This window comes from Periplaneta americana, chromosome 13, assembly GCF_040183065.1.
Source record: "Periplaneta americana isolate PAMFEO1 chromosome 13, P.americana_PAMFEO1_priV1, whole genome shotgun sequence".
NCBI classification, from domain to species: domain Eukaryota; kingdom Metazoa; phylum Arthropoda; class Insecta; order Blattodea; family Blattidae; genus Periplaneta; species Periplaneta americana.
Genome location: NC_091129.1, coordinates 49,245,904 through 49,271,516, shown reverse-complemented (window position 1 = coordinate 49,271,516; position 25,613 = coordinate 49,245,904). Strand labels below are relative to the sequence as shown.

At 35.7% G+C, this 25,613-nt stretch overlaps 1 protein-coding gene across 3 annotated transcripts in view; it reads right to left on the bottom strand.

Moving 5' to 3' along the window:
* Window positions 1-1,134: 1,134 nt before the first annotated feature.
* Window positions 1,135-25,613, bottom strand: part of Phb2 (prohibitin 2) — a 181,031-nt gene continuing 156,552 nt past the window's right edge. For all 3 annotated transcript variants that reach the window (XM_069843130.1, XM_069843132.1, XM_069843133.1), the window contains one exon: window positions 1,135-1,269. Coding sequence is in view for 2 of the 3 variants with exons in the window: in XM_069843132.1 (XP_069699233.1) it covers window positions 1,237-1,269 (33 nt within the window). In the remaining variant the exon portion in view is untranslated. The remainder of the gene's footprint in view (window positions 1,270-25,613) is intronic.

The window sequence follows — 25,613 nt, the reverse complement described above, 5'->3', positions numbered from 1 at the left end:
CAGCACAATCAAAAGCTTTGACTGGTCATCCTTAACACAACTATATGCTCCACATGGCGTCCATCATTGTTCACTAAGTATTACATGCGGTCTATAATCTTTTTCAACACGTACGCGTACACAAATGAATCGTCTCACATGGAAAGTTTTCCAAAATCAGTTTCAACATACTCCTGAAGCGAAAAATGTTTCATTAGTTACAAATTCTCAGTGGTACACATTTCCAAGATAGACGTCACATGAAGCACAACTGCAGACCGTCATAACTACCAATACAGGAAAAGCCTTTGTTTAAGGAGAGAACACGGGCTGGTTTATACCCCCTGATATTTTACAAATGAAAGTGATTATTTTTATATTACTTTCTAAGTTTTACCCTTACTGGAACTGCTTAAATTTGCAATGTAGAATGCGCGGCTGTGAGCATTACAACGTCGTGGTGCACTGTGATAGTACACAAGGAGTCTCAATGCCTGGATCACCAGCACCACCCAATCCTTGTCTTAGTCTTGTACTGTTATACACAAACTAATACACCATTAAAACAATAAATTCAGTATTTTTCATTACATGCTAATGTTACAAAGGAGTATTAGCGAAAGCTGACAGTACCAGTATCTCTAATTTTGTAACTACATTTTAAGAAAAATATATTATGCAGGTGTCCTTACTTCACGCCTCTTGAATATTTCATTATTTGTGCTGATGCCGTCAAACCGAAAACTCCTTTGTATTTAACCACAGTGATAGTCTAAACTTGCCTTTGTGTGCAATCCAAATATCTGGCAACACGGAAGTCCTTCAGCTGATTCAATATCTACTTCACTGCATTAGAACTGACAATTAGAATACAATTTACTAAATTAAAATTGGACTTCTTCACACGTGCGAAAATCATGACTGAAACTCTATTCCTAAGGAGTCATTATTTCATAAGATTATTTCAGTCAATAAAGTATCATGTAAGAGTTTGATATTTACATTTTATTTCAATGCTAGACAAGCACTGGGCTATTGGTGTAAAAAAAATTGGATCCAGACATTGTAACTGATTTGTATAGTTGTTGTATGTGTATGTGTGTGTGCGTGCGTGGACTTGTTTGTGTGTCCCATGATTGAAGGAAACATCGGGAGGACAAATTTCAACAGTTTTTTATTTCTTGCCTTATGTAAACAATACACTGCCATATTTCAACGTACCTCCAGCCAACTTTACAATTTATTTAATACAGTTGTCTAGCTCCTCTGCACAGTGCTGTCCTCTTCACTCTATAGGATAGAAACATACTCATTAGCTCTAGTTTGTACATGTATCAAAGAATAAAATGCATTCCACTACAATACAGTCTACTTCTTTCATATCACAATCATCATGGGCCCGTTTCACAATGTTTACAATCTCTGTAAATTGTAAACTTTGTTTGCTTCATAATCTTTGTTTGTAATGTTGAACTTCACAAAGGAAATCAAATCTTTAAAAATGAAATTTTGACCACTTCACAAGTGTTTTGTTTCACAATCTTGGAGTAATTTTACACATGTGTAAAGTTTACTTGTGATGGCACATTTCCTACAATAATTCTTAGTTGTGTCAAGTTTAATATTGCAACAAAGTCTGAATAAATAAATAAAATACATATTTCCTTTTTCGTTGTTGATAACTCTATAACATCTATTAGATGTTTTATGGTTGTGCTAACTTGTCAACTTGTGTTACTTGTCAACAATGTGACGCTGAAACGTGTGTTCAGGTTACTGCCCATCGACAGTCCTGATGTATTTTTATATTTGTGATGATTGGTTAATTAATATTAACCCGGTACACTCACAATCACACTCACATTCATACAAATTTCCAGACTCTAGACACCCAGGGAATTCTTCTTCTTCAAGAAAAATTCACCGAGAGCGGAGCCCAGGAATCGAACCCGGCACCTCCGGATCTGGAAACTAGCATGCTGACCAACAGACCACAGTCACATATTTCTTAAATTAATTTTTGAGTGAATGGATATCATTAGGAATTAAACTAAACCAGTTCTGATGTTACTTAGCAGTTGCAGTGACTAAATATACGTACTTATGTAGCACAGGATTTTTATGACGTTGCTGGGTTCCTTAATGTTTATGGGATTGTGGACAGAACATTAATAAGCTATATTGATGAATTAGAATTTATAAAACAGTTATATTACCGGTTCTTCTGTATGGTTGTGAAACTTGGACTCTCACTCTGAGAGAGGAACATAGGTTAAGGGTGTTTGAGAATAAGGTGCTTAGGAAAATATTTGGGGCTAAGCGGGATGAAGTTACAGGAGAATGGAGATAGTAACACAACGCAGAACTGCACGCATTGTATTCTTCACCTGACATAATTAAGAACATTAAATCCAGACGTTTGAGATGGGCAGGGCATGTAGCACGTATGGGCGAATCCAGAAATGCATATAGAGTGTTAGTTGGGAGACCGGAGGGAAAAAGACCTTTAGGGAGGCCGAGACGTAGATGGGAAGATAATATTAAAATGGATTAGAGGGAGGTGGGATATGATGATAGAGACTGGATTAATCTTGCACAGGATAGGGACCGATGGCGGGCTTATGTGAGGGCGGCAATGAACCTTCGGGTTCCTTAAAAGCCATTTGTAAGTAAGTAAGTAAATATTGATGAACCAACACAAAATGAACTGATTTTGTGGAAAGACATGGCAGCCATTCTATCAATTGAATGTTTATTGTGGACAGAACATTAATAGCCTATATCGACGAACCAACACAAAATGAACTGATTTTGTGGATAGACATGGCAGCCATTCTATCAATTGCATGTTTATTGTGGACAGAACATTAATAGCCTATATCGACGAACCAACACAAAATGAACTGATTTTGTGGATAAACATGGCAGCCATTCTATCAATTGCATGTTTATTGTGGACAGAACATTAATAGCCTATATCGACGAACCAACACAAAATGAACTGATTTTGTGGATAGACATGGCAGCCATTCTATCAATTGCATGTTTATTGTGGACAGAACATTAATAGCCTATATTGATGAACCAACACAAAATGAACTGGTTTTGTGGATAGACATGGCAGTCATTCCATCAATTCCATGTTTGTACGTGGCACTGCCTGCTGGATCGCATCTTATTGCTGCTTACACTGCCTGCTCAATCAGCACTTATGTGCGAGTAATGAAAATAGTAGGGGAGCTGCAGGTAAGCCCGGTCAGTTGGGAATGCCGGTCACCTCTTTATCTCCAAAACAATAATTCGATTTTGTCTTCCGACTGGTGCTGCACGTTTGGAAGGATGACATTAACTATGTGTAAGACTCTTTTTGTAGTAGTTGAAGCCTAGCTGTTACGAGGAGTGCTTGTATGTTTTCATTGATATTCTTGTAAATCAAAAGGAACTTCAGGCTGCTGCTGTAAGTAATTAATCTTGTTTTATTTAATACTTTCACACTAGGAATATACCCATACATGTTGCTAGTCAATGAGCAGCAGTTTGTTATTGGTACCTACATTCATTAATTTACTGCAAACTGTCTGCAATGAAGGCAGTACCGGTCAACTGACCGCCATTACCTTCACTATACCGGCATTACCTTCCTGTAAATATAACATTACGAAATGCAGCTAATGCATTATGTCAAGTGATATAGTTTCATTCTTAATAGTTCATGCGTTTAATATTACTTATTTATTTTTATTAATTATTTATTCATTACTTAATTAATTAATTATGTATCTGTGTATCTAGTCGTCTATTTATTTATTTTTGCATTTCCTTGAGGTGGTTAGCAAATACAGGCGTAAGACAAACAGAGGCAGCTTGACAGCAGAAGATCTTCAGAGAGCCCTAAGAGCTATGCAGGCTGGAAAGTCCATCAGGTCAGTGTCGAAGTCTACTGGAATATCCTTCAGCACACTTTAGGAGAGGATAATTAAACAGAACTATAATGATCCTAAATTAGGAAAAAAGTGAATTTTTACTCCTGACCAAGAAGCAGAGATGTACAACCAGTTAAAAGTTTTGGCAAATTCCTTCTATGGTCTTACGCCAAACGATGTAAAGCGTGCAGCCTTTGAGTTTGCTAAGGAAATAAAATAGAACATGAACATACATTCTCCAAAGAAACAAAAATGGCAGGACGTTATTGGCTTGAAGGTTTCCTGAAGCGAAACCTTTCTTTGTCTTTGAGAAAATCAGAGGCAGTAAGTATTAACCGCATTAAAGGTTTCAATAAGGAAGAAATTCGAAATTTTACACTAATCTTGAGAATGTTTTTCTAAAATATGGATTCTCGCCATCACATGTCTACAATGTAGACGAAAGAGGGAATGGAACCTGAAACTATTTTAGCACCCAAGGACCAAAAACGAGTAGGAGCAGCTACAAGTGCAGATCTTGGCACAAACGTCACTGTGATGTGTGCCATGAGTGCTGCTGGGAACTATATTTGCCCGATGTTTATATTTGGTCGGAAAGGAATGTGTCCGACTCTTGAAAAAGGCGGACCTCCTGATGCACTGTTCCAAAAATGGATGGTCCAATGAATTTTCTTGAAGTGGTTGGAAGATTTTGCTCATCACTCCCGTCCTACTCCAGAAAACCCTAACCTTCTGATCCTTGACAACCATTACTAACATTGCACCTTAGAGGCATATGAATTCTGCAAGGTAAAAAGTACTGTTATGGTTTCATTGTCACCCCACACATCTCAGAGAACCCAGTCACTTGATGTGACATTCTTTGGAGCTCTCAAGACGGCATTTAATAAGGAGTGTGACATCTATATGAAAATGAACAAATAAAAGTGTATCAGACCTGATGATCTTGTCAGAGTTGTAAACATAGCAAATGTTTTTTGTCAGATTTTGAAGCAACAGAAATTTTCACTTTAATTCCCAATTTGTCTCCAGATTCTGCTTATTATAACCCTAATCTTCACCCAGCCACATCACAGAGTAATCCCTCTAATCAGTCAAATATCTGCTCATCTGATCCTGTTTCTGCTCCACCTGAGTGCAATGTTGCAGTCAACCGTTTCTATAGCTGTCAGTGAAACACCAGGAGAAAAGAAAAAACGCAATTACATACAAATCAGTATTTCCGAAATTTTGAAAGCGGTATCAGCTGGACCTATTACATCAAACAGTAGAAGATCAGGAGGAACAAAAAAGCAGCACTCTGAAGTACTCACATCTACACCTATGAAGAAAACGTTTGAGGCTAAAAAACAGAAGAAACTGTCGCAGAAAGAAGAAAAGAAATACGATCCTAAAAGGTCTGCTGCGAAGAGATCTGATGTAAAGAAAAAACTCCCAAAGAAGTTGTTTGAATCTTCATCAAGGATAATGATCTAGTCATGTGTGATAACAGTGATGATGAACTGAGAGTGACAGAAAGAAGTGCTCTCTGTGCAATGATTATGGTATCGAGCTGCTGAAAGTGGGTACCTGCAGAGTGTAGTGATTGTGATAGTGCCAAGGGGTATGAATATGACTAGTGTCTTAACATGACTGATTAAATTCCGTTCAGAGACCTAAGAAAAACTTTTAACTATATCTGTAACTAAAAAAATATAAGACTGTGTTTCATGTAACTTCCTTAGGCGGATTTGTAGCTAATAAAATATTATATGCAGTTATTTTGTTTTTTTTTTATGTAATTTCTAACTGTTTTGAAGAAAGACAGATATAAACATAAGATTTTTAATTTACATATTCATTATAACATGGTTTTTGTGTAATTCCATTGACTGGTACACACATTGTAACGTAGAAAATATTAAATAAATCATATAATAGGTTGTTCCCTTTAAATTCAATTGTAAATTTCATGACCGTTATTACCTTCATGTGCTGGGAATGCCGGTCAATGCAGTGGTCTTTAATTAAGGAATTTGTATAAAAATTAGCAACTGTTTATAAACTGTAAATAGATGCAGTTGAAAGTGGATAGTTCAACAGTTCTAATGCCTTCACTAAAATTCAAATTGGATTATTAGTTGTCTGATACAGTCACATTTTGCTTAGGTGACCGCCATTGCCTGCTTCTTCCCTAATATGCGTTACAAGAGCGGTATGTTGAAGTTTTCACGTTCGAGGAAAAGTTTGAAAAAGCGAAACGTAGTTGAGCTTTTTTAATTTCCGAGAATTGAAAGAAAACATACCGCTCATGTATCGTACATTATTTCATGCGAAGATCGTTTATTACATACCTGTTTATTGTGGACAGAACATTAATAGCCTATATTGATGAACCAACACAAAATGAACTGATTTTGTGGATAGACATGGCAGCCATTCTATCAATTCCACGTTTGTACGTGGCACTGCCTGCTGGATCGCATCTTATTGCTGCTTACACTACCTGTTCAATCAGCACTTATGTGCGAGTAATGAAAATAGTAATATGCGTTACAAGAGCGGTATGTTGAAGTTTTCATGTTCGAGGAAAAGTTTGAAAACCATTCTATCAATTCCATGTTTGTACGTGGCACTGCCTGCTGGATCGCATCTTATTGCTACTTACACTGCCTGCTCAATCAGCACTTATGTGCGAATAATGAAAATAGTAATATGCGTTACAAGAGCGGTATGTTGAAGTTTTCATGTTCGAGGAAAAGTTTGAAAAAGCGAAACGTAGTTGAGCTTTTTTAATTTCCGAGAATTGAAAGAAAACATACCGCTCGTGTATCGTACATTATTTTATGCGAAGATCGTTTATTAGATACCTGAAAGAGGAATTTCTAATTAGTTGCAATGAAATCTCCATCTTGGTTTCTGTTCAATGACGGCAAATTTGCAAAACAAAAATACCTATCTTCAACATTCTTGCTTTAAAATGTTTTCTGTGTTTACTATACTCCAGCAGGCCGTGATATACGTCTGTCTTCCCCCCCCCCAGTCTATGATGAGTCTGGAATCTTGCTGATTTTTTCACGGCTTCCTTAATGTTACTTGCATCACGAATGCAGTAACTTTAGTGGAGTTGTAGAGTTTACTTAATTTTTGCAAATATTTAAAAACAATAATTAACAGTGCAATTTAGGTGAAATTGCAGTGGTAAGTTTCCAATTTATAATTATTACTATATTGAAAGTCTCTAAAAATAATATGTTAAAAACCTAAAGCAGTAAAATCAATATGTCACTTAAGCGGTAAGAAGAGGGAAATTGTTATGTGTGTTAGGTTGGGAATACTGAATGTGGAATTTTAGACTTTCCGCGGATTGGTTTTGTGCGGAAACCAAGCAAATACGCACGATCTCGCACAGAAGTTATTTTGCCACTAGGTAGCAGGTAGTGCCCACCGCTATTAACATTATCAGTATATGGAAAGTATTCTAAATAACTATTGTTACGACGTTCTTAAGTACCAGAAGGGACAAGGGCTTAGGGACACAATGGCTCAAGGTGTTCGGATTCTTCCGCAGTGCTTAATATTAGGCTAATAGTATTAATACTGAACTTTAAACTTAATATTTTTCTAAGCGATACTACATCCAAACAAAAGTTCTAATTAACGGGTTTGTATCATATAAATACAATTATACAAGTAGGCCTATGCTTGCTTCAGGAGTTTACTAAATTAATATTAAAATCAATGAACGTAATAAACATAATGTTTGAAACTGGTATAAAATATCTCAACATGTTTAAACACATTTACGAAGAAATATATGCTTCCTCTAACCGAGCTAAGAGATTATTGGAAATCACAGTTCGAATTAACGACAATATGGTGGTAACTTCCTGTTTGTAAAATAGCAGTTTCCTCAAATTCATGGAAATATTATACGGACACTAGGTCTACTGATTTATTAAGTTCAGTATTGCCAGAAAGTAAGTTCCCCATATATAAAAAGGCCCATTCGAAGTGTGATAAATTTTGCTCTCATAAAAAAAAATCTCCCCCCCCCCCAAATAAAAAGAACGAAAAGAAATGCTGAGTAAAATATTGCAAACAGATAATTTACCCCATCTGGTTTAGGTTCTGGCTGCTATGTATATCTATTATCAGGTATCACTTGACAATATGTGTGAGAGGAAGAATAATTGTTTGTACGCACCTGAAGTTTGATTAGTATAATATGTATCTAGTCGGCGATGGAGGGGAAAAGGAACCGGCCACCCTACCCCATTATCTCCTGGTCTAGTTGCCTCATAAGTGGTGCCTTCTTAGTATCACTTGTGAGATTCAGACCTGTCTTCGGACAGTTGACTAAACAACTACCTTTGGAAATATTAAGTTATAATTTAATATGTTTTACGAGATATAGGCTAATGTTCTGATCCTTTCCACTTCATGTTGCTGTAATACCATGGGTGATAGATAAGTTTCACTTAAAATGACAAGAAATTAGTTTAATTATGATTTAATAGGAAAAACTTACATCATTGTAAATATATTATAATTAATAGTGTTATTTTTAGAAACCCAAGTTTTATATCTCCTACGACAAATCTTGTTTAGAAAACATTAAATTAAACGTATTTTAACTCGAGTATTTCTTACTTCCAATATACTTCAAAGAAAAAAACCACATAATTAATAAACAATAAAATTACATACACTGTAATTACTTCTAAGATTTCAAATTAAAAATTATAATTCATTCTGCACACTTCGTACAGCCAAACCAATGGCAGTTACTTGCTGTGCTCTAGTGTCGAAACTGGACAATAATGGTCCACACGAAACTCAATGCTAAGAAAGAGGAATGAACAGGCAGTTACGCAGCCATAAGATGCGATCCAGCAGGCAGTGGTACATGGACTAAATCATTTTAGTCACTTATTTGATTAAATTTGACGCTTTCTATGGTCGTTTAAGTCGTAAGCCAATCAACGCATTGATATACTTGACCAATCATATAACACGAAACTCCATTGTCGCCAATATAGCAAAATCTAAATACTTTTACATTTTTCTTTTAAGAATATTTTTATATTTTCTGTTGATGAAATAGGGTTCAGCAAGCTTATAATAATCTATTTTAGGATAAAATATAAACATGTTTATTGATAATGTTAAAAATATAGCGACTTCAGCTCTGCTCCTTAGCATATTTTGTAAACTGTCGTTAGCAATATTGCTTAACCAATAATTTTAATTTGTAAATCTCTTCAGCTGACTTTGTAAAGTTCTTTTAACTTTACAAATTAATAAGATTGCATTGTGAAACACAGTTTACAAGCATGTGTAATCTTTTACTTGTGATTTGTAATTTGTTAACATTGTGAAACGGGCTCCTGGGCGCACACTTATCTAACAAAACTACTTTAAGGAGAAACGTTTTTTGCTGAAACCGAAAACAATTTTGTTTTGTCAAAAAGCACTTCGTTTAACAACATTTTTGTTCCGTATTTTAACGTTTCTGCTAAGAAACTAAAACATTTTTGCTTCTTTCGAAAACATTGGTGCCATGGGAGACAAGAAGCAGAAACAGAAATCAGTCGTGCAAAGGCGGTGGAGGATGATGAAGTTGAATGAAAATTGCTTGTGCAAAAGGTGCAGACAAACATTTGTAGATGCATCCAATAAATTAAAAATGAACTAAAGAAAACACTTTGGAGAACTTCATTAATTAACTATGAAGTGACAAAAATACCTATACATACATTTGATTATGTGTCAAATGCGATAGTAACAAAATAAGAAAACGTGACTGTAGGCTTCATTACAGCAGCGTAATCTACCAACACAAAGAATGTTTGTTACCGGTACTTTAAGTTTAGTAATGGACGGTAGGAAATAAATATGTGCTACAAATTATCTTTTAATAATAATAATAATAATAATAATAATAATAATAATAATAATAATAATAATATATAATAATATTATTAATATTAATATCATTATTATTATTATTATTATTATTATTATTATTATTATTATTATTTTGAAATTAATCAACACTATTTTTTAAACAAAGCTACATTAAATATGTAGTCTATATCAAAATTCTATATGTTCTTTAACTAATAAAATAAAATGCTCCCTAGGATTGCGTGGTTGGAATACTTAAAGGTTTGTTAGGTGACAAACAGAGCATAGACATCATCACTCACTTTCCACGAAGAACAATTTTTCAATGTCTATTTCTATATTCACAAAAATTTTCTCTCAACTCACTCAAGACATTGTTATACCTACTGTAATAATCTCGCAGCACTGAAAATCACGTCGACAGACACACCTGCCTATTGAAAGTGCATGAGCACAAACAAATGTTTTGCCTTCAAGCAATGGTGTCAGTGTACCTCTGCGCAAACTTGCTGCATTCTGCTCTACAGAGTTTTTTTTTTCCCTCAATCATGTCTAAACTTGTTTAATCGTGTTGTACAGCGTTTTTGCTTTTTGCTCAATCGTGTTTAAACTTGCTTAAACATGCTGTACAGCGTCATTAATCAATGAAAAAACAGTTTAAGCTTATTTAAGCAAAAATGTTTTTGTTTAAAGCAGTTTTGCTAGACAAGTGTGCGACCAGCAAAGAACGTGATCATCCTGTAAATAACCCAGATATACCAAGTAGAAGAAAGCTGAGTATTCAACCTAAGGCAGCGGTACATATTCAAGCCCTAACGGGCTGTAGCACGCGGGGAGCAGATTGCTCTGAGCGCGGGTTAACATTCTTCTCATTCTTCTCCTTCAAGAACGCACCGAAAGAGGGATAGCGGTTCAAAAGTTGTTCATGCATACGTTAAGTAGAACAGCGATGTATAGAACAAGGAGGAGACATACTTTAATTGTTCCCCATAAATAAAAATCGCATAGTTATAGGTCAGGGGATCGAGGTGGCTACAATCCTCGACTAATTATTCTGTCACCAAACACACTTCGCAATTCATGCATAGAATTCGCGGCAGTGTGGGCTGTAGCTGAATCCTGCTGAAACCAATCGTTCATTTCTTGTTAGTTGCGGAAAAAATCATTTAAAATTGAAGTTACATAAACGTGTGAATCAACTGTTGTGTCGAAAAATATGGAACCAATAATTCTACTCACACTCACTGCACACCAAACCCCAACTTTTGCAGCGTGGTGAGAAACTTCATGAATAATATGAGGATTTTTCGATAGCCCATTATCTATTCTGGGTAGAAACGTGACCGTGGAGATGAAACCACGCTTCATCGGTGAAGAACGTTAAAAGTGGGTCCATGTCGCCATTATGAACGGACTGCACAAACCAACTGCAATAATTAACTCTACTTACAAGACTTTGTGGTTGTAAAGCATGAACTACAGTTACCCTGTACGGCTTAAGTTTCAGAAGTTTCGTTGCCACAAAAGCTGACGTCTTGGAAATGTTAACCTATTGTGCTAAACATCGCAGTGATTTACTGGGTGAGTGCTCTAACCGGGTCCCTACTTCATCAAGCTTCTCTTCTGTCAGTACACGGCGTTGTTGAACACATTTCTTGTTCAAAAAAGATCCTGTACTTCTGACTTTATTGACAAGGTCATGAATAGTTGACCTGCTAGGAATTCGAACACCTACAAATCGATGTTCAAATTCTCTTCGACACCTTGCAGAAGAGTATTTCACATACGCATCATTGAGAAAAATTACGTTGTTCTAAAGTGTACTCAACCATTATTAATGGATACTTTATTACCACGAGACAACACAATTTTACTCACAACATGCGCACAGACGTCTTTCCCTCACGACAGCTCCTACTCGACTGACTGGCGCGACAGTGGTAGCTACAGTGCCACTCTGGCGGCAGGCGCGCCAAACTTCACCCAGTCCAAGGCTGCCGCGGAACGGTCCGGCCGAGCTACGAACGCACTGTATTACTAAGAAATGAAGTATTCAGAGAATGGAAATGATTCAACACAAATTAGAGCTCTTCTGTCGCACCCATTTTGAAAATCAAGGAAATCTGCCTCCAAAGTTGGAGCTAAATTAATTGATTTTTCACATACTGCACTGCTGAAATGTACGTATAATGACAAGGACTTATTTAGCTTTCACAATTTATCTCTGAACTGTGTCCGAGGTTTCCTAAATTTGCAGTGAAAATTAGTCTATATTACGATTTTCAACACCACATACGTACCAGTAGGTTTTTATGAATCTAACAAAGCCAAGATTCAATCATGTTTAGATTTCCTTCTTTAAATAACATTCTGCGAGACGTAATAAGGCAGGTGTGAGGCGGAAATCGAAAAAGAGATTCTGGCGAAATTTTATCTTAAAGGGTTTATTTTCGCATAACAGTATTTCTTATTATGACTACAATGATGTAATACTCCAGCAGTTTCGAAAGTTGTATAAGTGAACGCAGTTATTTTTAAATTATTCAATCCGTATTGTAATGTACAAGGAACAATTTTTTTAGTTACTATTCAAAATCGTACATAGCCTATATTTCATTTTCTGCTATGAAATAATTGTATTTCATTTATTATAAAAATGTGTAAACAAAAGTATAAAGAGTTGCTTCTCGACTTAATAATGTTAATTTTGTTCACCTTGTCTTTTGGTCGCTCCTATTTGTACAGCATATATACTGCTGCCAGGTAGCACGCGAAAGAATCCAAGCTCGTTCGCGCGCTATTCCTTACTCATTCCTGACCTAAGGCAATATGAACTTAAAGAGGAATTGGGAAAGTTTTTTGTTGTTCAATCAACTGTCCGAAGATAGGTCTGAACCCCACAAGTGATACCAACAAGGCATCACTTATGTGTAATATCACTTGATTTGTTTCACAAAAAAATCTTGAAAATAGGCCTACGATAGGGCTGTCTGGTAATCGGAATGCAAATAAATGGCAGTTGCAACATTAACTCGAAGAAAATACGAGGAACTTTAAAGAAAGAAACCTAGAACACCAGATCAGATATAGGCTCTAGTAACATGTTAAATCACAGTGTGGGAAAAAGTACGGTAGGCCCTATCTTAGTGTAAAGCCGTTGATCCTGCTATATGTATTATTAACCATCAGTTTATTTTCATTATTTAAAATTTAGAATGCACGTCAATAATATCTGAGATTCAGGTTAGTAATATTTACTTGCAACAGTTGTGTTCATATAAATTATTAAATAAATGTTATATATTTCTAAATACACACGTTCTCTTTGTTTCATGCAAATGAGAATCACCCACAAGCATTCTCATGGCATTTTTTCCTACGATGTTAATAATGTCAAAACAAATGCTTATAAAAATTCTGGCCACTCGAGCGCAAATACGAGGGCCTTCTTAGAAAATAAGTTTACCTGGGACTGTTTACAGAAAGAAATACAACTTCATGGAAATATTTATTGGAACAGATAAAGATATTGTTGAACTATTTTTCAACATATTCTCCACCAGAAATGAGACATCTGTCATATCGTGGGATCAACTTTTGTATCCCTTTGTCGTAGAAGTCTGCTGCCTGGGATCGGAACCAGCGTGTGACAGTCGTCTTCATCTCTCTGTTAATCAAACGGGACGAGAAAAGTCTCAATTCCGGTGGGGAATATGTTGAAAAATAGCTCAACAATATACTGTATGTATCTGTTCCAATAAAAATTTCCATGAAATTGTGTTTTCTTTCTGTAAATCCCCTAGGAAATCTTACTTTCTGGGGGGAGGGACTCGTAATTGCGCTCGAGTGGCCAAAATTAGTATAAGCACTTGTTTTGATATTACTAACAAGGTGGAGGAAAAAATTAAATTTTTTACCTGCCCCCATGAAAATGTTTGAATGTTTCAAGTCTTCACACATGCTACACATAATCCAACAATAATATTTTATTACTGTACCAATAATAAAACACAACTACTGACTGAAAATACAATTTAACTAAAACAGAAGAAGGCAGAGAGCTAAATTTATTTGTTTCGATGCCGGTTTCTATAGGCATTATTAATAAAAATAAGAAAGTGACTGCTTGCTACGAAATATCTACAACACCATATTCGTACAGAAGGTAACAGAAAGAAGAATAAAATGAAATTAAAAACTCATTGGCAGTCATGACACAATGTCCGTAAATATTGGTCTCAAATATAGGACATTCCTTACAATATGAGACACCTGGCAACCCTAAAATACGACGGCTGTGGCTTCCAGTGGTTATGCGTAATTTTTGGCTGTTTGCGCAGTGTTGTGGAGATTAGCAGGCTATTACCTCCAAAGTACCTGAACGTTTCAGTGGTTACATTTTCAAGACGAGAGATTTTTTTTTTTTTTTTTTTTTTTTTGCAATTCATTTTTATGTTCAGATAGTTCTGGTAATATAGTACAAAATATATATATATATTGTACTATAAGACGAGAGATGCAAATTAGTCAACACCAGGTACGATCTCTAAAGGATCACTGATAATTATGAAGAAAACGTAAAAATTTAATGTATTTTTTACAACTTAGTTTACATTGAATATTAAATTTCATTAATTTGAATCTGCAAACATTAGTTACTTTGTCACCAGATAGCCCATTGGCTTGACGTTATCCGCTTTTACGAGAGAACCGGCCCAGGAGGATCCGAGTGCGCACAAAAAGCGGCATAAGTAGCTCGATTTTAAAGTCATTATATTTCGTAAACCAGGAAAAAACGAAACGAACGATTATCACCACGTTTTTTAAACGAATGAAAATTACATTAAATATGCATTTTCATTAAATTCAAGCACCACAACCTGGGACGGTTGCCTTGTTAGTTTATTGTATTAGTTATGATGGACTGCCCATTTCCTTCCCAGCAACTAGCAGTTCCGCTGACGTTTATTTCAACAGAACCTCGATTCCATTTTTCCCTCTTCATCACACAGTAAACGCGCCAGGCTGGACTGCTGTGAATGCAGTCTTAGGGCAGTATTCATGAACGTCACTTGAACTTCACTTCCACTTACACCCGACCTGAGTAGGTAAAAAACGCAGAATTTGTATTCTGAGTAACTACTTAACTTACACTTGAGTCTAACTTAGCCAAACGCTAGCAAGATTCAAGATACGTGAAGACCAATCTTATATTATATTATCTCACTTAGAGCTATAATTTTCTTGAACAACAATTAATAAGACAATTATTTACTACGATAAAGGGCTGAAGTGGATTTAGAAGATGGCAATTTCCAAGAAATCATAGATTATGTATTCTGTGTCATATTATTTGCTTGTTTCCCTCAAGTTATACCTATGTAATCATAACCTAAATCTTATCTCCATTTTTACCAGTTTATTCCGAAGTTATGTACCTAAAAAGTCTATTACAAATTTCTCACTACTGTTATTATTATTATTATTATTATTATTATTATTATTATTATTATTATTATTATTATTTAAAAATCAATTAAAAAGGATGATTTAAATTTTTTAATTGGTTAGCTTGTAAATTTACCTCTGATTGAGGTTCTGGATGATATGTATATCTATTATCAGGCAGTAGGCCTACATCTCACTTGACGATGTGTATCAGAGGAAGAACAAATTGTTTGTATGCATCTGAAGTCTGATTAGTGGAATATGTAGCTAATCGGCGATGTATGCATTGGAGGGAGAAAGAAACTGACCCCATTATCTCCTGGCCTAGTAGCCTCATAAGTGATGCCTTATTGGTGTTACTTATAAGGTTCAAACCTGTCTCCGGACAGTTGACTAAACAACAACTTGTAAATACGTATTTATAGTATAATTTAATAGAGTTTGAAAAAAAATCGACAATAGACTATGATTTTTTTCACCTTAGAATAAAAATTAGTTATATTAATATACTTTATTAAACATAAGGTTAACATTCTAATTCAATTTTCGTGTACCCGTACTTAATATTATCATTATTACCGGTACTAAATTACTCTAAATTCCGTGCCATTTCTTCTTTGTCGAAACCTAAACTACATCTGATTTCTAAATATACTTAGTTTTCGCAATCTAGGGATTCGCGAAATATGGGTTTTTAACTGATAAAAGGAAAAAAAATTGTTTCAAGGCCATTTGGATCAAAATATCGTAAGCTTATACTCGCGAAATTTTATGTTTACGCGAAAATGTTGTTTCTAGCACGAACTTATTCGAAATCAATGTTTTTCAAGAGAAATTTTTATTTTATCTGTTTACGAAATTTTAAGTTAAAGTTTCCAAAAATATATTTATTGAAAGTCATTATAAATATGTACGTGAAGAGAAATTTTTATTTTATCTGTTTACGAAATTTTAAGTTAAAGTTTCCAAAAACATATTTATTGAAAGTCATTATAAATATGTACGTGAATTAATACAATAAGCGATGGTTAAGCTGCATTACTATGATGTACCGAAGTACAGAGACATCATTTTATTTTTACTTAACATTTCTGATATTAACCTGGCTATACCTTTCGATTAACGGTTGAGAACCGGAAACACCATTTGCTACCCCTTTCCACAACTGGAATTCGATGATACTGGCGTAAAATATAAACAAATCACTTTACTAGGTATAGGAGGGAAGAAAAGTAGTTCATCCATTTAGGTAAACTAGGAAATATCGCGATTTTAAGTATGATAATTTTCATTAGGTTTTTCTTTAATCAAAATACAGTACTGTATTTAACAATAAGTGTTTTACTTACGAACTGAGCTATCCATTCGGACGTATTCATTATGTAGTGTACATTATACTGTCTACAGCACATTAGTGTACAATAAAGAGAATGAAGTTAAATTGAAAAATATTCATAATATGGATATTTAAACACAATTTCGCAAACGGTGGCCGTTCATTTCGATACATGCTTCAGTTCTTTTTTCCATATTATCGCACTATAGACTATTGTACTCGTACCTAATTCCAATTACCAGTTTTGTCCTTCATACTAGTAACTCATGTTGAAATAATTCTGTACCTGCTCCGTAAAAGATTACCTTACGTGCTGTAAATTCAGTCTTCACTTCTGACCGATCCGAAAAGATAAAATTACTCAGACACGCTATCTACTGTCCGTCCAAGTGGTTTTATCGCAGGGTTGTAGAAAGGAGGGAAATCACGTGATAATTAATTAACGAGGCCCTTTTATTTAAGTTATTTTAAAGAGTTGTATAATATTAAGTAGACGTCCAATTCCTAACAGAAATTAATGTTTTCAGAACAGAGCTAAGACAGCCCAGCCACTAGCCTTTACAGAGGGGCGAGCAGAAGAGGGTGGGGGAAACCGGGATGCAACATAGGCAAACGGACGACAGTACCTGTGCGAGAACATGATTCAATATTGAAACTCTTTCGTCACTGGAAAACGCAAACATATTTCTGGAACATACTATACTCACTATTTCAGTACTGTTTATGTTTACTATGATCGTAAGGCGACTTTGACTGCATACACTTGGTTCTGTGTGGAGAATGGTTGGAAGTTTACTAGCAGAGGGGGTGGGAGTGAAGTACGTTAAAAAACTCAGGTACAATAAAAATTGAAGTAAAATTAAAATAATGTACCAGTACATATGGAGTTTCAGTGCAGTAATTCTGCGTTTCCATGTGGTGAAGACTCTGTAGAACGGAGAAAAATTTTCTCAGGCACCGGGACTCGACCACAGTTTCCAGCTTTACGTGCTGGCGCTTTATCCACTAAGGTACACCAGATTCAAGCTCCGATTCCGGATTGAATCCCTATCATTTTTAAATTTTACCTACTGTATTCCCCCTTATAGGCCTAAGTACAGAGGCGTACTCATTACGAGTCACTAAGTGGTCGGGGTCCGACGAAACATAGCGCCGCACAGTGGTCTAGAATGCAAATGTAGCGGGACAAACTAATAACTTTTCAACTACCTAACAGATTTTATGAAATTTTACACAGTAGTTACAGATAGCATATATGTTTTGTATACAAACTCTCGTTACATTGATATAAGGGGAACTACCCCTTATGGGGGGGGCGCAATTAGACAAAAGTAGTAACTTTTCTCCTATCTGATAGATTTTCATGAAATTTTACAAAGCAGTTACAAGTAGCATATATGTTTTCTATACTACCTCTGATTACGTTGGTATAAGGGGAACTACCCCTTATAGGGGGCGCAATTAGACAAAATTAGTAACTTTTCTCCTATTTAACAGATTTTTATGAAATTTTACACGGTAGTTACAGGTAGCATATATGTTTTGTATACAAGCTCTCGTTACGTTGGTATAAGGGGAATTACCCCTTATGGGGGAGCGCAATTAGACAAAATTATTAACTTTTCTCCTATCTGACAGACTTTTATGAAATTTTACAAAGCAGTTACAAGTAGCATATATGTTTTGTATACAAGCTCTGATTACATTGGTATAAGGGGAACTACCCCTTATAGGGGACGTAATTACACAAAATTACGCAACTTTTCTCGTATTTAACAGATTTTTATGAAATTTTATGCAGTAGTTACAGGCAGCATATATGTTTTGTATACAAGTTATGATTACGTTGGTATAAGGGGAACTACTCCTTATAGGGGGCGCAATTAGACAAAATTGGTAACTTTTCTCCTATCTAATAGATTTTTATTAAATTTTACACAGTAATTACAGGTAGCATACATGGTTTGTATACAAGCTCTGATTACGTTGGTATAAGGGAAACTACCCCTTGTAGGAGGCGCAATTAGACAAAATTAGTAACTTCTGTCCTATCTAATAAATTTTTTATGAAATTTTATAAAGTAGTTACACTTAGTACATTTGTTTTGTGTACAAAGTCTGATTACATTGGTATAAGGAGAAGTGCTCCTTATAGGAGGATGCATTTAGACAAAATTTGTAACTTTTCTTCTGTTTTAACAGATTGTTATAAAACTTTATACAGTAGTTACAGGTAGTAAACTTGTTTTGTATGCAAGTTCTAATTCTCTGGATTGTCTTTGTTTCGATCTCATACTTGCTGTAATTGAAAAGCTTTCTTGGGAAGCTACGACTTTTTCCAGTGGTAAGTTTTCTATAAATTTTCATTACTATCACGATGAGAACCGAATTTAATAAGTAGCTCACTTCGCCAATGTTCATTTGGTTAAAAAATCTCACTCATATTCTTTATCCTCTTGCTCTCCAACGATAAATTATCTTTTGGGGAAAATGTAACATTTCAGTTACTATTGCACCTTTTGGCACTCGGGAAGTTTATTTGACACATAATTAACAAGCTGTCACCTTGAATTCCCTCAATTATCTTCGGTTCACAGATATTTAAATAACTGCAACCGAGGAAAATTGTACTACTGCACCTGGAAAGAACAGTGCGCATAATTTATTACTTCCGCAAATCTGCGCACCTTAAGACTTCATTTAAAACAGAGGTAAATACTCGTGGAAGTAAAAGAAAATCATTTTGGGACGGAACATGAGACGGTAATTATCTTAAGTCGTGGGAGTAGGTATTTTATAGGATTAATGGTTTTTTATAAGTGTTAGATAAGTATAGATATCGCGTACATAGGAGTAGATCGCGAGAATTATTTTATGTAGAATAGATTTTTTTCTTTTACGTTTTATGGAGATAGTACGCGTCGAGAGATAGAAAAGGACGCGGAGAGGCTTTGTAGGTATGAAGTGTCGACCTGGGTGGCGCAAGCCGTTGAGGCACGCAATGACTCTACGGCTTGGTCCGAAGTATTGTGGGTTCGAGTCACATCTGGGGCATGGGTGTTGTGTTTGTGGTAGTTTAGGAAAGAAGCAGAAAAACAGAAGAACCTGACAAACAGAAATCTTTCGGAAAAATGGCCTATGGCCGGATAATAAAAAAATGGCCGGAGATTATAGACAATAGGTAACGGCGCGTTTTGTGGCTTTTTTTAGTGTCATTTCTATGGAAGCTTGTGTTACGTGGCGATGCGTATGAAATTAGTAGAGCGGACGTTGAACTTAAATGTATGTGTAGACGCGGTGGAAAATTTTAAGCGTGCATCTTTTGTAATTTGTGGGGAAGTTTAGGATTCTTAGAACTATTAGTAGGATAGTCGAAGCCATGGAAGGTTCTAGAAGAGTCTTTAGGTTTTGCAACGCGTCTGGTGGTAACGTATGACTGTTTTTAACCAATCAAAATTTGTTACGAGAATCGCATGAGGAATATTGAGAGGGGTTAGCGTCTCAGTGAGGTTTCCTCCGTGGATGGGGAAGGTAGTCGAGAGGAAGAGCTCCTGCGGAGAGGTGTGATCGCGGGCGATATAGGTCCAGGAGGGCGAGAAGCGAGACACTACTACAATTTTCGGACTTAGAAAATTTAAGCGGCATACGGCGAAATAGCTCCATATTTTTGGGACTTAGAGAATTTCCGCGACAGAAGGCGAGACATCATCATATTTTGGGACTTAATCTTATATAAATTAGCTGCTAGTGTGATACCGCCGATCAATGATCGTAAGATATAACTTTCAGTTCTACCTGCCTATAGTAGCAGCAATATTTTGTAACTAAATACGAGCCTGGATCCGCATTCTACAAGCAATCACAGACGTATGATAAATAAATTACAAGTAGTGATTGAATTATTGGACAAATTAAACGTGTTGTTCTTCGAATAATAATTATGGAATTAAGTCCCGTCTCCTAAACTCCACGTCCCGACCGACTTCAGCTTCCCTGAGATCTCAGCTTTACCGTAGGCAGGTCGAGGTGGCTGGCGCCCAATAATCTACTTATCTACAGATCGACAATCATTTTGCCACCTTGAACGACTTGTCCGGTATACCCTGGAACTGACAGCCGGAGCTGCATTGTAGCGGCAATCGACTAGACAGCTGGAGGCGACGATTGCGTACCCTCTGGCGTATCTCACGCCACCGCGGCCGCAGCAATCCGGCCACAAAAAGAAGTTGTCACCTTGAATTCCCTCAATTATACTTCGGTTCACAGATATTTAAATAACTGCAATCGAGAAAAATTGCACTACTGCACCTGGAAAGAATAGTGCGCATAATTTATTACTTCCGCAAATCGGCGCACCTTAAGACTTCATTTAAAATAATTTTGGGACGGAACAAAGGGTGTTTTTTCTCTGCCTTAGCCAAGTCTGCACTCAATGGTTATATTTATATTTGTCCCGTGTCCATTCATGCTATTTGATATGTCATAATATCAAATGTGACAAAAACAGTGCTACATACCTAAAGAACTACTTGACATGTTGATACCAAATATGAATGGAATCGACCATTTACAACAGAGTTACAGCACAAATAAAATGGCACACTTGTGGCACTTGCTGAGTAAGAATGCTGGGTGGCGAAATGTGGCACGTTACCGGCCTCTTACCTCGCTCTGCAGCCACCTCCGCTGATTAAGATAATCAATTGAGTGTTACTCAGTTATATAGGAAAAATAATTTAAAGGTTTTATTTCATTATTTTTACATGTCATTTTTCTACTTTTGTCCTCCTAAATATGGATTTTGGACCACTGTGGGCCGTCTTGAATCACAAAGTGATTATTTACGCTTTATCATATTACTATGATGAACCGAAGTAATATGGAGTTCTTATTAAAACGGAGCAAGGAGCCTAACACTGAAAAACTTCAAGCGAAGTAGCTGACTAATGTTCTATTGTTCTGTGGGCACAATCGTCTTCATTTTATGATCAACAGTGATTAAATAAGGATTCATAGATTCATCAGTCTTTTAGTAATCTCTCCACTAAAGAAAAATCGGCAAATTTAAAGTTGCCAATTCTGGAATTTTGGAAACAAATTGAGGAATATCAAAATATCAATTCTCAATTCATGTTTCAAAATATAGCGAAACTTGTCAAAGTCTGTCTTTCTCTGCTGCACTCTAATGCTTCTGGGTAACGCATATTTTCTAGGTGTCTAACATTAAATCAAAAAACAAATAAATACATTTCTGACATGTACTGTTTCATCACTTGTGCATATAAAACTAGACATGCTCAACAAGAAAAAGGTGTACTACGACTACCCTGTAACACAATAAACGCTTAAATTACTTAATGGAAGCATGTACAAAAGAGATTAAACAAATAACAAAATTGCTACTAGACTTGCAGTGCGTGAGGAAGCAGTGGCAGATGACGAGGAAACAATTTCAACTGTAAGTACGCTGGCGCTTAAAGATACCTGATCCGTAGTAATCGATAAAGATCCATAATTTGTTCCTGTAAGTATGATTTCTTTAGTTATTACTTAATGATTAGATTATTATTATTATTATTATTATTATTATTATTATTATTATTATTATTATTTAGTTATTAGATGAAGATAACAGCCAGTGTCGCCAAAAGTACAGAAATATACCAGTATTATAATATTCAAAATTTCATCCCCCTCTGCTGATTGTAAAAAGCACTAGGTTTTGCGGGAAATCGCTGATATTGTCAATTATGAGAATAAGTTATACTTAATCCACATTAGCATTTTCCCCAACACATTTTTACCGGTCCCAATAATACTGTCACCTATTGAGAGCTAGCAGAACCATTTCAAAGTTTGTCCATTTGTTATATCTGTGATTTTGATTTATCCTGTGGTTAGAAAGATCGCTTACACGATCAGAAAATTATAGAACAGATGTCTCTGAACGCCAGTGTACAAATATTTTCTTTATTCATCACTATCTTGTATAGCCCTCATTTATGTATGGGTACCAAATGGGATCGCTGAGCTTTGATTTGATTAACGTATGGATTTTTTGTTGACTGTGGGGATTTTTTTAACATGTCTGAAAAAACCTGGCAACACTGAACGGAGGGATGTGCAGATTCGGAGAGAAGCAACAACTGAAGGACGTAGATATCAAGGATGATTGACCAACTAACCGTGAGTGGAGTAAAATGACACTAAAGCGTATATCCGACACACAGAAATTCTTTCATTTAGTTGAAAGTAATTAATAAAGTCGCAGGCTGGAAATTTTGACGGTAAGTTTTAATGTGTGTGCAACACATCCTAGATGGCGAAGGTTTAATTTTTTGACGGCAGCAACCATATTTGGGGCATTGTGCGTGACAACGGCAGAAACTTTATTGTTTAGTCCCCATGAGTTAATGATGTCTTGAATGCAGCCAGCAATGTTCCGGCTGCATTGCTTCCCTTGATGCAGGGGCGGTTATTCAGGTGCAATAAGTGAAGTGCCACTTCACCTATTTACGTATCAAACACAATTTTATCTCGTATTAATAATTACTTCTAGTTAGTACTGGTACCGTAGTTTTAAAATATAGAAAAAGTTTTCTTTTCAGTCATTATGAACAGTATTTAGTTGTATAAATAGTACCTGTAACCGTCCGCTGAATAGAATAATGTCAACTGTTACGAGCGCTGAGCGATGTCTATTGGAACTTACAATACTGTAGAGGTGAAATTATTTGGGATCCTATTCTCATACAGCACTTGATTCCCATGGTAACGTGACGTCACGCACTAAAGAAAGATTGTATGAATGAAATGCGTTTCTGAGTCTTTCAGTTACGGAGAACTCTCAGACTTGTAGGTGGAGTAACCAGTTCGCAGATCTAACAGTACTAATAATAGAGATTGATTGAAGCTGGTCTACAAGGCCGGGGGCTATTGTTTAAGGGCTGTGAAATTTTACAGTATGTACTACCTGACTCGAGGAAAGTATCCTCATTCCTTGTGTCCAAGCAGCCACTCCTGCAACTGTAAATTAGCTGTAAATGTTATTTTATCAGGAATACACCCACATAGATCCGTAAAGTTTAAAAGTTGTTTTCCGAAGCGTGTATTTCTTCTCATGAGGTCATGAGCATGCCAGTTTTGTTCCAGCTCTTGTATTTGAAAGTTTACGCGCGCGTAAATGTACACATGTAGTTTAATACTGTGCACGTATATATTAACTTATTATTTAATGTATTTAGATTATATTAGTGATAAGCAGGGAAAGGATTTATATGTAAATACATATTTACTTATAAAGCTAATATAATTTATATTTTGCATTATCTTTATGTTTCACAATGTGTAGGGTTGAAAAATCCTACTTTTATTTTCCATATTTTTCCATATTTTAGAGTTTAGTACATATTTTCGTTAATTTCCATATATTTTCCATATTTCATATAAAACAGTCCATATTATATTAGGTTTAACAATAAAACAAAACAAAATTCCATTAACTTTTAAAAATACATTTCAACAATAGAGATTTAAACACATGTTCAGTAATCCCTTTAACATCAGAGTTATTTGAAAATTAGCAGTCCTATCAACAATGGGAAAGTAAGTTACAAAACTGTATTAATTTAATTTAAAATTTTTAACAGACTTCAGTTGTGCAGCTCAACAGTTAAATGCCAGTCAGAGTACACATAGGTTCAGTTTTGTAAATCATACTATAAAGACGGTAAATATGCCAAAAGTACGTCATTCAGTCAATTTAAAATCAAAACTAACAAGTTACATTTCAGAATTTAAAGAAGATGGTTTATCAACTGACAATAAAATATTATTTTGTAATTTGTGTCAGTGTGCAGTATCATCTACACAAAAGTTCCTGGTGCAACAACACATTACAACTAGTAAACATCAGGCCAACAAACAACTAAATTCCAAGCAGAGACAATTGTTTTTAACACAACCAACAACATCGAATGTAAGATCTGAGTTTAACATCGACCTGTGCCGTTCTCTCATCTCTGCTGATATTCCTCTCTACAAACTAAAGAATAAGGTCTTCAGGGAATTCCTTGAAAAATATACTCAACATACAATCCCGGATGAGTCAACACTTAGGAAGACGTATGCTCCATCCATCTACGATGAGACAATACAGAAGATAAGAGATGAAATTAAAGATAGTTCAATTTGGGTTTCCATTGATGAGACTCCCGACAAAGAAGGTAGACTTGTTGGTAATGTAGTTATCGGTTTGTTAAGTGAACAATATTCTGAACGAATTCTTTTGCATTGTGATGTTCTAGAAAAGTGCAATAACAAAACTATAGTTAAACTGTTCAACGAAGCTATGGGTATCCTGTGGCCAAAGGGTATTATGTACGATAATGTGTTATTCTTTATTAGCGATGCTGCCCCTTATATGGTCAAAGCTGGACAAGCATTATCTGTTGTATATCCTAAATTGACTCATTTTACTTGTGTGGCGCATGCATTTCATCGTGTGGCAGAAGTGGTCAGAGACAATTTCCCTAAAGTAGATTTGTTGATTTCATCAGTGAAAAAAGTATTTCTCAAAGCTCCCAGTAGAGTTAACGTGTTGAAAGAAATGTACCCTGAAATTCCATTGCCACCAAAGCCAATTTTAACTAGATGGGGTACATGGCTAGAAGCAGTTGAATATTATGCCGAACATATAGACTCTATTAACAATGTTCTCCTTGCATTGGACTCTGAAGATGCAGTCTCAATTGATACTGCGAAAACAGTTACCTGTGACATAAGTGTGAAGAATGACTTAGCTCACATTCAGCATACATTTTCATGCATCATAAAAACGCTCAAAAGTCTCCAAAATAGGCACCTTTCACTATCTGAAAGTTTTGAAATTATAAATAGTACTGTGGAACAACTGAATCGTGGTAGAGGTAAAGTTGCAGATGCAGTAAGAGCTAAGGTGGACACTGTACTTTCAAAAAACCCTGGATATGAAGAACTACAAAAGGTTGTTGCTGTGATGAGTGGTGAATCAACAGTGA